This window comes from Mangifera indica, chromosome 20, assembly GCF_011075055.1.
Source record: "Mangifera indica cultivar Alphonso chromosome 20, CATAS_Mindica_2.1, whole genome shotgun sequence".
NCBI lineage: Eukaryota > Viridiplantae > Streptophyta > Magnoliopsida > Sapindales > Anacardiaceae > Mangifera > Mangifera indica.
In genome coordinates this window covers 8,459,034-8,473,390 of record NC_058156.1, presented here as the reverse complement: position 1 = coordinate 8,473,390, position 14,357 = coordinate 8,459,034, and the positions used below count along the sequence as shown (strand labels likewise).

The 14,357-nt window shown below is 30.2% G+C and overlaps 1 protein-coding gene across 1 annotated transcript; it reads right to left on the bottom strand.

Annotated features, from left to right (window-relative positions):
- LOC123203845 (cyclic dof factor 3-like) lies at window positions 1-3,037 on the bottom strand. The gene is made up of 2 exons (XM_044620294.1): window positions 2,759-3,037; window positions 1-1,610 (listed from the first exon to the last, which is right to left on the bottom strand). The coding sequence occupies exons 1-2, from the start codon at window positions 2,906-2,908 to the stop codon at window positions 354-356; spliced, it is 1,407 nt and encodes a 468-aa protein (XP_044476229.1). The 5' UTR covers window positions 2,909-3,037; the 3' UTR covers window positions 1-353.
- Window positions 3,038-14,357: the final 11,320 nt, after the last annotated feature.

Genomic DNA, 14,357 nt, shown 5'->3' with positions numbered 1-14,357 from the left:
TTATGGTCTGTACAGAAAGATTTTTCTGCAACTCTGTTAATTTATTTCACATATATGAAAAAAGATATGTACATAAACACAAGCTCAGCAAATGTAAAGGCACCTGTGCATATTGTTACTATACTATGAGTTCCCCCTTGAGCTTCCCTCTATCCTAGTGAAAACCAGAAAGTTATATCCCTCTCTGCTCTTTTGTGTTGTTGTCAATTAGCTTGTATGCAATGAATGATGAGGCTAGTGAATCAAATTGATCCATAAAGGATAACAGTAAGAGATTCGAAGTCCCTCTAATGAGTTGAATTCACCTTGCTCTTCTGGTGTAAACGAATGCTAACACAAGTAAAGCCTTGTCTTCATGAACTTTCATGGAAGTTTAGTGATCTAGACAAGGCTGCAGGGTTTGCCTGCAATACTGGGGAGGTTTCAGCCATGTGACTTTTTTCATCACTCTTTGGTTGCAAGCCCTTGAACAACCCTCCTCCAGTGATGGATTCATTTTTAATCCCAAGTGTTGCCCATATTGAGCTCTTTGCGGCTTCACTTGGATCATCAACTCTTAAAGTTTTTGGAATCAATAAGCATCCATTCTTTTGTTTCGATGGCTCCTCTTTCTCCATACATTCTGGTTTATTCATTTCTGAATCCCTTGAATGTTTTCCCAAAGTCGGTGAATTAGGACCAGAGCTTGGAAATTTCTGGTTTGGAGAAGATTGGGGTGATAACCATGGAATGTTCCAAGTGCCTGGAATCCCACAGTTCCAAAATGGTGCTGGATAAAATGACATAGGGTACCCTGAGGTACAGAAGGCAGGTGGAGGTACTGCAGCATTCCATGGATAAGGCCAAGGAACACCAGCGATACATGGAATGGGTGAAGGGAAGCCATTAATATTCTGCATTAAGGGTTCTTGCACACAATTTCTGACTCCTTCCACCGCTGGTTTTGAGACAGTGATGGAGGAACCACTCGAGCAATCATCACCATTTTCGCCACCTTTGTGAGGAACTGGAATTTCTTGTTCTTCCAAAGTATGAACACCATTTCGTGTACCATTCAATACCTTTTTCTCTGCAAGATTTAATACAGAAGCCATGGAATCACAAATTGGAGCATCTATGCCAAAGCTGAGGACTCTGCCATTGCTTTTGAAATTAGGGTGGTGTATTCCATTTGGAGCGTCAATACAAGCTGCGTGAAGAGCTTCAGAAATGGTGATGTGACGATACTGCGAGACTGCATTCTTGTTCTTGCGACGACCAGCTCCCACTGGCACGTTCCTCATGGTACCACCTGCAGTCCAATATCTTTGGCAAGCTTTGCAGAAATGGCGAGGTTGGTTAACATTGTAATTGTTGAAATAGCAGAATTTGGTGTCCATACTATTACACCGAGGGCATGGAAGTATTTTATCCGGCTTCTTGAGGGTCTTCTCTTGTGAATTCAAAGCATCATCCTGAACCTTCTCAGTCTTGAAAGACCTTGATTTTGCAGTTTCTTCATCTATGGAAGGTGTTTTGGGGTTCACATCACTATCCGGTAATATTTCCAGATCTGTTGACTCATATTCTCTTGCAGGTGGAATCTCATCGGCTTTCCCGTCTGAAGAATCCTGGAATTTAACATAGTTGGTTTCCCTTAGTATTTGAGGTTAATCCCCAGGCTATGAACAACAAAGAACAAGTCCAAAGAAAGATGCATAATAAAATCTCTGAATTATTTTTCAATCTTACTCTGTGCTTTGTAAATATATAGACTTTTTATCAAAACCTCCTATGCTTAATTCAAATTGGAAACAACATAGAAAATTAGATAATTAACCAACTGTGCTACAAGGAATCAGACACCTTGACATAAACTATGATCAGAGGTAATAACAAAATCTGGAAGTTAGAGGGGCGAGAAAAAAAGGTATGTGATTTGATGATTTTGAATTAAGGATAAAGCAACACCCAATCACGTAATGTTTAAATTTAATTATGTATTAAAAAATATGCACCTAATTTTATTGTTAATATATCCAGATAAGCTGATAGTGTAGAGATGAAAGGCATCAATACTTTAGAGTTGGAGGATCTTTCAAGGTAATAAGAGTGGAAAATCTTGATTGGCTCACAAGCATAGAACTCCAAAAGTCTTTTTGAGAAAGAATAAAGGAGAAAAGAATAAACAGACATTTGGCACAAACAGGACTTCAAAATCAAGCACAACTCAACCAATAGATTAACACCACTAGTATCAATGAAAGTTATAATCTAAGCTTTGAAAACCTAATCAGGAAAAAGAATCAAATTGTTGCGAGATGGAAACTCTGAATTCATTCAAACATATGAAGCTTTCATTAGTTTTGAATTCAAAGTCAAGTTTTAGGAAAAATGTAAATACAAAATCTAACAAAACAAAAAGAGATTAATTTTGTAAAGAAATCCTGAATGAGAAAACTCAATTCAAGTACCAAATTTTCTTTTAATTTCCCACCTTTTTTATTTCCAGACAACAAAAATGAATCAAAAACAGAATTGTGAACTCTTTAAGCCAAAAACCAAATTAAAATTCCATAAGAAGTTTAAAAAAAAAAAAAACAGAGGAACTGCCAGTTTTTAGCTCAGCTAATAGCTTACCATGAAAAGAAATAGAAAAGTGAAAAAGCAAAACCGATCAACGGATCCTTACAGCAAATCAAGAAAAGTGTCGTCTTCAAATTTTCATAAAAAAGAACACAACACTCGATGAAACCCTCTCTAACAGTATGAACTATACCTCCTCTGTTTCTCCTTCGTTGGAAACCACTTCCTTCGTCACCGGAGAGGACAAGTCCTCAGAGAGGATGGGCGGAATCTCACCGTCTGCAGGCAGAGGAATTTTCTTTCCAAAGAGTTTGATGGCAGGGTCTTTACTACTTTCCTGCATTTTCTTGGCGACCAAACAGAGGGAAGAAAAAAAAAAAACACGCGCGAGAAAATTCGCAGCTCGTTTTGTTTGTTTGATCTTCGTTGGCACAAAACGTAGTGTGTCGTTTGCGTTTTTGATTCGTTAAAAGGAAGAGGTGGATGCCACGTCAGCTCATGAGATTAATTCTCAGCCACAAGCTTATGTGGCCTTTAGATTTTCTTTTCTTTCATTCTCAAAGTCCAAATACTATTTGATTCTTATTATGAATTATTTATTATATCATATGGTTGCGCAAAAAGTTGGTGCACTTGACTGTGACTCTGAGAGTGAGTCAGATTTCGGGGAGTTTCTGCAATTATAGGAGCACTGAAGTTTCGCTGCAGAGATGAGGTGGCGTGATTTGATTGGTGAAACAAGAAAATTATGGGCGGCTTGGCAGCTTTTTCAAAGTATTTGTATTAAAAATAATATCACTTTCATTATTTTTATATATAATTTTATAATTTATATATAAATAATAATATATTACCTAATAATTATCAAAAATTAAATATAAACTATCTCATAATTTATTAGATAATATATTATTATTTATATATAAAATTATATATAAAAATTATATAAAGTGTTATTGATATATTAAATCTTATTTGTCTATTTCGAGATGATTTATTTATGTTTGTTTAAAGGGAAATTATAAAAAATAGCCAAAATACCTTCCCACTAAACAAAAATTCTCAAAGCCACTATTTTCAAGCAAAAATACCCAAATTCACTATTCTTAAGCAAAAATGCCCATGACTTTTTTTAAAATACCAAAATTACCCTTCTCCTCATTTATATAAACCCTCCTCACTCATTATGAGGGGTTAAATAAAATTTTATTAAAATTAGAGGAGCATTTTGATATTAAACATTATAAGAGCATTATAAATTTCTCAATGAAATTTTAGGAATAGATAATTGAAAGGGTCAAATTAAATGTTATTAAAATTGGGGGGCATTTTGATATTAAACATTGTAGTAGCATTATAAATGAAATTTTAGGTTTTTTCGAATTCTACTGTTTTATGATATATCAATTCGAATTTTTTAAATTTCTGAAGAATTTTTCGATTGTTGTCATTCTAGGGTATCTCAACTTTTAGAATTCGAATTTTAGTTCCGTTTTTGCTAATTTCACCGTTTTACGATATATCGACTCGTATTTTCTAGATTTCTGAAGAATTTTTTTATTGTTGTCATTCTAGGGTATTTCAACTTTTAGAATTCAAATTTCAATTCCGTTTTTGCTAATTTCACCGTTTTACGATATATCGACTCGTATTTTTCAAATTTTTGAAGAATTTTTCGATTGTTTCCATTCTAAAAAATAGATCTAAATTTATAAAACTGCATGTTCAAATAGCTTATCAACGAAAACACTGAAAAATCAATCAAAAATTTCATAATTACATCGTAAAACATGTCTAAAAAAGCACGTCATAATTACAAATATCAAAGTTGAAAATTACATATGAAAAAAGCCTAGTCTGATCACAAACAAACGCAAAATCATAAAAACCGAAAATCCTAAATTTGATAAAATAATAAAACTGCATAATATATATTAAAACAGTTTTATTTTGGCCTCCAAATTCAGTGCAACCAGCAAAACTCGAAATGAGCTTCGCGTTGATATATTATAGACCCCGTAACTCCTCCCGGATCAAAAGTTATGGTTATTCAAAGTCTGTTCCATATAAACCCTATAGTTTTAAAAAAATTAATTTCCACCCAACAACCCACTGTCACGTGGCAAATTTCAAAAAAGTCTACAATGGAATGAGGACTCTCACACAACTCCCCGATTTTTTGAAAAAGGCTAATTAACCCTCTAACCCACTGTCAACAGTGGGAGAAATCGTTCCACAGTGGGAAACACTGTTCTCACTGTCAACTGTCGATAGCTTCAGAACGAATTTTCGGCCAAAAATTCATCGTTTTGGCTTCCAATTTCAACACAAATCAAATCTACGTAGGCTATAACACAAAACCTCTCAACCAATTCAATAAAAACAACCAAGAATCAAAACATTTCAAGTATTGTTCAAAATCGAAACCCTAAACCCTAAACCGCAAAATCTCACTCAAATCTCAATATTATGAACAATAAATTGATTCAAACAAGATGACGGAAGATATTCTAACATGGTGTGCCATTTTCGGTTGCCGGAAACCATGAAAATCGTCGAAAATCCAGCCGACAGTGCGATGACAGTGGGACAGGGGAAAATTTCGAATTTTTCCCTGTTTTTGAACAATGATTTCACAGTGGGGATAGTGGAAATTTGCTGGGTTTATATATGGGCAGTTTCAACATTTCACAAAAGTTAGGCATTTTTACTTTAATCTAAATTTTTTAGGCAATTTCGCTTAAACCCCCTTACTTTTACCTATTTTTTATAATTTCCCTTGTTTAAATTTCACTTTCCCTCAATCATTTAATAGAAATTACTATCAAAACTAGAAAAACAATAAATTATTTCATTAAAAATAATTCAATAGTTAACAACCAAATAGAAAGCATATGTGACATGTGATAAGTTATGATTAGTGATTAACTATATAAATAATGACCAAAAATAAGAATTCGAGAAACAATGATCCAACTCACTGTTTATAAAACTTTTTGCCCTAGCTATGGTTTAAATAGGTATCATGTTCGAGAGTTAAAATTCAAGTACTTACACACGGGAAAAACTCTTAAATTTTTATTCACTCTTATGTAAGTTTACCATTCATTTAAGCATGTCTAATGTCTATTCAAAATCTAGAGACTAAAACACTGATGTTATGATTAGGTGACATACAAGATAAATGTAGTTCTTTATTGAACATTCTTGCTTATATAATTTTGTTGTTCACTTAAGTTCGAGTTTCAAAAGTCTTTAAGATCATACAATGATGGCATAATTAGGGCAATATTAAGCCTTTGTAACATCTCACTCTAGACGATTAGCCTTTGAGGAGCATAGATGCGTGAAGAGAAAGTGTAGTTAATTTATTTTAACTTAACTCATGCATGTAAACTTATACCAAAATCTTGAATATTATCTATATAAAACTTTAAATATTCAACATTTAAATTATAATCTTATTCGGAAAACATGCAAAAGGTGTTATAACATACTCATAATAAAATCAAACAACATAATCAGTAATAATCATAGTACATCCTCCATAAGTCTCCCTTCTACTAACCAAACTTTCTCATATTCAGTGTTCAACTCTTATTTGCAAAACATGTAAAATGTAAGAATAAGTGATATACGCTCAGTAAGTAGTCCACCTTCTAGGTATCTTTACTTTACATGTTATACCTAGGTTTCCTTTTGTTTTAGCTTATATATCATTTTTCTCATACCTTTCATCATGTAGGATATTCACTTTTTGATGACATGATTTGTAATGTGAGTTGAAAATGAACTAGACTCTTCAAATGAAAAATCGGGGTGTGCGCTCTTGGAGCCCTCACCATTAATTGGTCAGGTACATGAAATGATTTATAAGTGATCTTATATTTTCAAAATTAAATGATACTAAAGTTCTTTTTTGGCAGCGTGGATTGCTACAAAAAAATGGATTACAATGGAAATCTCTTAGGAAAGCAAAGGTTGCCAAAAATTTTAGAAAAACCTAAGATGAAAAAAGCAATTGTCAATAAGTTTGTATAAGCAAATCTAGGTCAAGCAAGAAGTAATCATTACCATCCATCACAACCCTAAGAAAAACCTTATGACATGTGTTATCAATCCAATGTGCATCCAAAGGATGATTTTCAAGACTCTTTGATATCATAAATCATCATGATTAGCATATGATATAAGCATACGAGACATTAATTACAATGTTCGAATGTCATCATCACAATGTTTTGTGACATATCTTGAATCTTCATGTGTCTATCTTTGCAAAAAGGCAAAGAATTTTTTAAGTCCAACTCACACTCTAGAAATTAAGGACAATTATCATACGGTGAAGTTTTTCCTTATGTGAATTCGTATGAACAACACCTAGTTAGGGTTGGATTCGAGCCGAGTCGAGCTCGGCTTGCAACCAGCTTGAGCTCGGCTCGCAACCAGCTTGAGCTCAGCTCGGTTCATATATGGGCGGCTCGAGCTCGGCTAAGGCCGACTCGTTTCTGGCTCAAGTTCGGCTCGGTTCGTTTTTCGTCATCAAAACGACATCATTTTTAATATATATTAGTCAAAACGACGTCATTTTGTATAAAATTTTTTTAAAAAAAATCTATCGAGCCAGCTCGAGCTCGGCCAAGCCCAGCTCGTTTCAAGACACATCTTATTATATTTGTGATAATTAAAAACATAATAACGGATATATGTTTTGGATCATCAAACCTAATCATATTAAAAACTTCTTTATGTCCAATATTCCCTTTATATTTAATTTATCACTCATCGTAATTGATAACAAGGTTGATTATTTGATTTTCATTATCATTACTACACTTAGTCTTTCACAAAACTCTAAAAAACTCTAAATTATGTACATCAAGCATTAATAAAAAATATCATTAGCATATATCAATATCTTTTGTATGCTCAGATGCATGAGATATACCCATATGTGAAAATCTAATAGTGAATAATACTTATATTTGTTTACACAACTCGTGACATCATTTTTTTTTTTTTTTGTAATTAAAGAATATAAATAACAAGAAGAAAAGACCTTGGGGGAGAATTAAAAATAACCTAAACTCATCTTTTTAGGGGGCCAGAGAACTACTAAAAGCCAAATTATCAAAGCAATAACAGAAACGTCTTAACATTGTTTTCTTAAAAACCTATCACAATTCCTATGATGATAGAATTTAAAAAGGGAACACAAAAAGTTACAAGATTCGAACACAAATTAGCAACCTTATGAGCAAAAAAGGCTGAAACAAGCAAAGAGGCAAGACTAAATAAACCATCATTCTATTGGTCCAATCCAAGAGCCTTTGAAAGATTAGATAAAGGAAAATTGAAATTTTTAGCCTTATTTTAATCCGTATATACATATATATCACTCATTTCAAAACTTAAACAAATATACCACACCAGTAATCTATTTCTCCAAAATACCCCTTTTGAAATTACTCATGCAGAGATTCTCTCTTTTTCTCTGCAACTTTTTCTCTCTTCTTCCTCAACTTTCAAATAAAGAAGGAATCTCAACAACATGAAAAAAATAAATTATTAATGAAAGAAGACATGTGATTGAACAATAAAACTTGTGAGAAAACCATTATAAAATATTTAACTTGGACACAAGGGAGGGAGAAATGGAAATTTAATTTTATTATGATTTCATGTTATTAGATTGTTTAATGTTATTATTTCATGTTGTTCCTATTGATTAAAGTTGTTATAATATTGTTTAATTTTGTAGTGATGGTTATAAAATACCAAAATGCAGGTCAGAAAAAATTTCAGACGAAGAGCAGGGTATTGTTAACGCAAAGGGTTGGCATAACGCCAACCTTTAGCTTTAACACCAACCATTGACGTTTCTGCCACGCTAACCCTCGGGCCTCACTGAATTTATTTATTTTTTCTGTTTTCTTTTATTGCACTTAATTTCTTTATTTTTTATACTTACGTATTTCAATTTGGTGTTTGTGTGTGTATTGTTTTTCTTGTTTTGACAGAAAATTACATAAAAAATTATAGAATTATTTCTCTGTTTTCTTTCACTGAAAGAAATGAAAGACTGACGTTTAATCAGAAAAAAAATATATTAATTATTAAAAACAAAAGTTGGTGTCACTGAAAAAAAAAACTGGAAAAAATGTCAACCCTTATTGTAAATAAAAAGGGTTGGGGACGCCAACCCTTTTTATATGGAAATTAGCTGGAAATTAGCGCAAACACCAACCCTTAAATAAAAAGGGTTGGGGACGCCAACCCTCTTTATATGGAAAAGGGTTGGACCCTTGGCGCCACGCCAACCCTTTTCAAAATTTCTTTAAAATTTTATTTTGTTTAAAAAGTCTAAATGCCCACCCTTTTTAAATTTTTTTAAATTAAATTTTAATTTAGTCCGAATTTAAATTACTTTGATTTGATTGAATTAATTTGAAATTTGATCTATATTTAAATTAATGCAATAAAAAATAGAAGAAAATGATAGTGGTAATTTTGTAATTTTTATGTAACTCTCTGCTAAGATAAGAAAAACAATACACATACGAGCACTAAATTGAAATACGTAAGTATAAAAAATAAAGGAATTTAGTGCAATAAAAGAAAATAGAAAAAAATAAATAAATTCAGTAGGACCCGAGGGTTGGCGTTAACACCAAGGTTGCCAATGGTCGGCGTTAACGTTAAGGGTTGGTGTTAACACCAACCTGCTTTTCGTCTAAAATTTTTCTTGGCCTGCATTTTGGTATTTTATAATTATCACTACAATATTAAACAATATTATAACAACTTTAAACAATAGAAACAACATAAAATAATAACATTAAATAATCTAACAACATGAATCACAATAAAATTAAATTTTCGTCTCTCCCTCCCTTGTGTTCAAATTGAATCTTTTATAATGGTTTTCTCACGGATTTTATTGTTCAATTACGTGTCTTCTTTTATTAATAATTTATTTTTTTATGTTGCTGGGATTTCTTTCTCATTTGAAAGCTGAGGAAGAAGAGAAAAAAAATTATAGAGAAAAAGAGAGAATCTCTGCATGGGTCATTTCAAAATGAGTATTTTGAAGAAATAGATTACTATTGTGATATATTTGTTTAAGTTTTGAAATGAGTGATATATATGTATATACGGATTAAAATAAGGTTAAAAATTTCAATTTCCCTTAAATAAATGTTGGGTTCTCGCCACATCAGCTCCATTCAGGTTTTACGTGGGTCCCAACTTATAAAGCTAGTATCTTATAAAGTCCTTGCTTATCTTTCGGTGTAGAAGGTCAAGTGGTGTTGTCTAATTAAGCTTTTAAAAGAGGGGATTAAAGTAATAATAATAATTAGGCGATAATAATAAGTGTCATGTCATTGTTAATATTGGACGGCTGCATGGGCGGTTTCGACTGTTAATATAATGTTTCTTTAATTACAGTTTGATTATGACATATTCATGTAATTGGGTCATTGTAATCACTCAACATATACTTTTTGACAATTAATATAATGTTTCTTTAATTACAGTGTGATTATGACATATTCATGTAATTGGATTATTGTATTGTAGTCACCCAATATATATTTTTTTGACAATTAGGATGTATTTCGTTTGGGTAAACTTATTCCTACCCAAAGTCAACTATTTTTTCCAAGTTTTTACTTTTTATTTTTTAAAAACTTATATACCCATCCGTCAACCGTTGAATCTATTAGTTTTAAAAGTCGACAATATTGGAAAAACTTTTTGTCGACAATGTCAGAAGGAGAAACATGCTAGAAAAGAAAAGACATCGTTTAGAAATCATCGGAAAAATCAATCGTCACTGAGAAAAATGTCTTTGAAAAAATGGAAATCATAGAGGGAAAATATTACTTTTTAAAACTTAGTCTAGGAGAAATGATAATTTTTAGGGTTTAAAAGAGAAAATGATACAAAATTTTAAAACAAACGGATTTGGTTATTTTTAACAGAGTATAAGTGGGTATATGAGTTTTCGAAAGATAAATGGTAGGAATTTGGGAAAAGAGTAGTCTTTGGACGGGAATAAATCCTTCGGCTAATATTTTATTATTAAAAATAAAAAATTACTTTAAAGGATAAATTAACTATAATATTACTGAGTACAAATTATTACTATATTTAATAAAAATTAATATATATAAATAATTATTATATTTGGTTGAATGCAATAAAATATTACTAAGATATTATTTTACTTAAATGTCTTTAAAAATAATTATTTTAAAATATTTTTCATGTTACTTGTTATATTAATTGAAAATAAGTATATTTTTATCATAAAAAATTAATAAAGACAGAATAGTAATAAAATCAAGAATACTTTAATAATCATTTAATACCTAATGGGAAAGTGATAATAAAATTACCTTTTATATTATCTGTCATTACTATTGATAATAAAAAATTATCAAAGTCTTTTCTTACTTGACAAACTAAACAGTGTAATATAAATAATAAAAAAATATATTATCAAAATAATCTTTAAACTTCTCAACCAAACTCCCCCTAAAAATAATATTTCTTTAATTATAGTATGATTACGACACATTTATGTAATTGGGTAATTGTAATCACTCAATGTATGTTTTATAATAATAATAATAATGTTTATTTATTATTGGTAATGTATATGTAAATGAAACAGTGAGTTGAAGACAAAGTATTAAGGGAAGTGGAATAAGCTTTATCCATTATTGTTCTGAAATACAAAGGATCGTATGGGTTTGGGGTCGTGGCTCATTAACAAAACCTTCAAAGCAAAAGGCGAATCAAAGAAGTGGAATGAAGTGAAGAAAATAGAGTTGAAGACAACTTATCGGTAAGAAGGAACAAGCTTTCTCTTCTCATGGCTATGAACATCTATGTATTCTACAAGTGTTTTTACTTATACCTTATTGTAAACCTTATTTTTAAAATATTTTCATACAAAAGATAAAATGAAAATACTTTATATATATTTTGACGAGGAATACTTAAAAATATAGATATTATTTTTGTCAATGCTTTTATAACCGAATCAAACAGACTAGTTTAATCGGTTAAATAATTAACTAGTCTATAATTTAGTTTTGGTTTGATCTATATATAAATATTGACTTGTTTAAAATTCAATCAAACTTGGTAAATCTGTTAAACTCAAAAAACTAATTAAAACCAACAAAACTAGGTTTATATAATATATATTTGAAATTATATTTTATATATTAATAAAGCTATATGTACTTATTTTAGGTATACAAATATATACACACTTATATGTGTCATTAGATGATTGGATGATTTTAAATTAAAGAAAAAATAATACCTAATCATGTGATGACATGTATAAGTGTGTACATATTTATATATAAAAAATGAATATGTATAGTAAAAATATGATAGATATTTAATACTATTAAAAAAATAAATAATAATTTGATAACAAATTAAATCGATCGAATTACAAACTAGTAAAATAATCAGTTCGATCATTAGTCAAGTTTTAGAAAACATTACTTTTTGTAATTTTTACATCACATGTTTATGGTAGTTAACATTGCAACGGGGTAGAGATTTTGAATAACACTACTATAGTTAAGTTGGGCAGGCAAGTAATTGGGCTAAATGGGCCTTTTTACGTAAATTTCATAAAGCCCATTCATATTCATATTTATTTACCAAATGAGTGAATCCAACCACATTGGTGAATTAAAAAAATTAAGGGGATCCATAGAAAATTGACTAGCTTTTTGGGGTTATACGGATAGAAACAAAACCCTTAATTTAATACCAAAATACTCTTACCGTAGTTTATAAAAACTCTAATGCTTTATACAAAACAACATCACAGGAAAATCCTATAAATTTAGAAAATTCTCATTTTCATACTAGCTCTCACTCAAATTTCAACATTGTGATTTTGAATTCAAAGACGAAAGTTCATTAAATCTAGGTATTTATATAAATATTAACTCAAAATGTCATTTATTTGATGATAATGTATTATTTTTTTGTTTGTTGAATTTCTTTGATAAATTTTGGAATGTATTTTAAAGTAGAAAATGACTAAAATGATATTTTTTAATCGAAAAAAACGAGTTTTTTTTTCTAATATTTTACCGTGCAGTGGAGTTTTTTAATATTTTGTTTTATAGAGGCGAATTAATATTTTATCATGTATAGGGTAAATTGATAGTTTACTATTTAGGAGGGAGGCGGTTGTAATTGATACCATAAACTTCAAAACCTTAAACCCTAAATCACTAATCCCTAAACTAAAAATCTTATACCTTGAACCCTAAACCCTATAAATCTTATATATAATGGTAGGCTTTGTTATTGTTTTGGTTTGGGCAAAAGTAAGTAGGATATTTTACTAGGGATGAATTACTATTTAACCATGTAGGGTAAAATGATATTTTACTATATAAGAGGTAGATTGAGATTTTTAAAATTATATGTGTACATTTAGTTATGAAATTTCTGATAAATTTAGTTACAAAATTATATATTTTTATTGTAGGATTGATTGAAATGGAGAATTTTATTATTGTTTTGATTTAATATGGAGGGAAATAGATACATATAAATAATTAATAATAGAATAAAATATGTTAGAGAAAAGAGAAAATAGTCAAAATTCGTATGAACATGATATTTAAGAGATTAGTTCTTTTAATGAGAAAACGTCTTAATATTGATCTTATGAGGAACAACATTGAAATTAGTTTGAAACGAAGATATATCAACAATAAGAGGCTTATCAAGATCGTGGATAATAAAGATGTTGATTGTCTTATGAGTTTTTCTCACCAACTGAAAGAATGTATTCTACTTTATGTGACAAGTACCATTAAATCAAGAAATGCATCTCCCAAAACCATCAAGTATGATGTTTAACAACCTTATAATGACGTAGAAGACAATAATGATTTACAAGGGATTGAACTACATAATTATATAGAAGATGATGATGGTTTATAAAGGGTTGAACCGCATAATTATGCAGAAGATGACGATGATTTGCAAGAGGTTTAACATGTCAAGTCAAATCCCAAACAAAAAGCTAGTGATGATGACATGGCGAATATGTATGATGTTGATATATTGAAAACAATAGAGAATTGGGTAAATGAGAAAAAAAACAAAGGGTTTTAATTGGGGCACATTTGACGTGATCATAAAATAATTATATTCTTATTAAGAAACTTAAGTTCGAAAAGAAGATCCATATTAATTATGGTACTAAAAGTACAAATAATTTCTAACATGCAAATCTAGTTCATGTTAATATACCATCGAAGGTTGAGAACGTAACACCATTCACTAGAAGCACTACCTTGTGAAGAGAAATGCAAATTTTATGTGTCCATGTAGTTCAAAAATGAGCCTACATCCATATAGTACAACCCTAAAATATTCTCTTTGATAGAACAGGTAAATATAATATAAAACCTCTTAATAAAGTTCATGTAGAAAACCAGTATGTAACCAATTTATAGTTATTCTAATATTAACACTTGGAGGAGCCCAAAGTCCACATAAGTAATAAATATTTCAAGTATAAGTGGAGCAGTAATCTAAAGAAACAAGGATTTACCAAATATAAGAACAATAAAATATGTGTTTTTACGTTGAGTAAATAAATAAGTATATATTTGATATGTATTATCATATGACTGAGTGATTTTGAATTAAAGATGAAATAATATTTAATCATATGATAACATATGTTAATATATACTTAAAGTGAGTATGCATAGTATTGCTTATAAGTC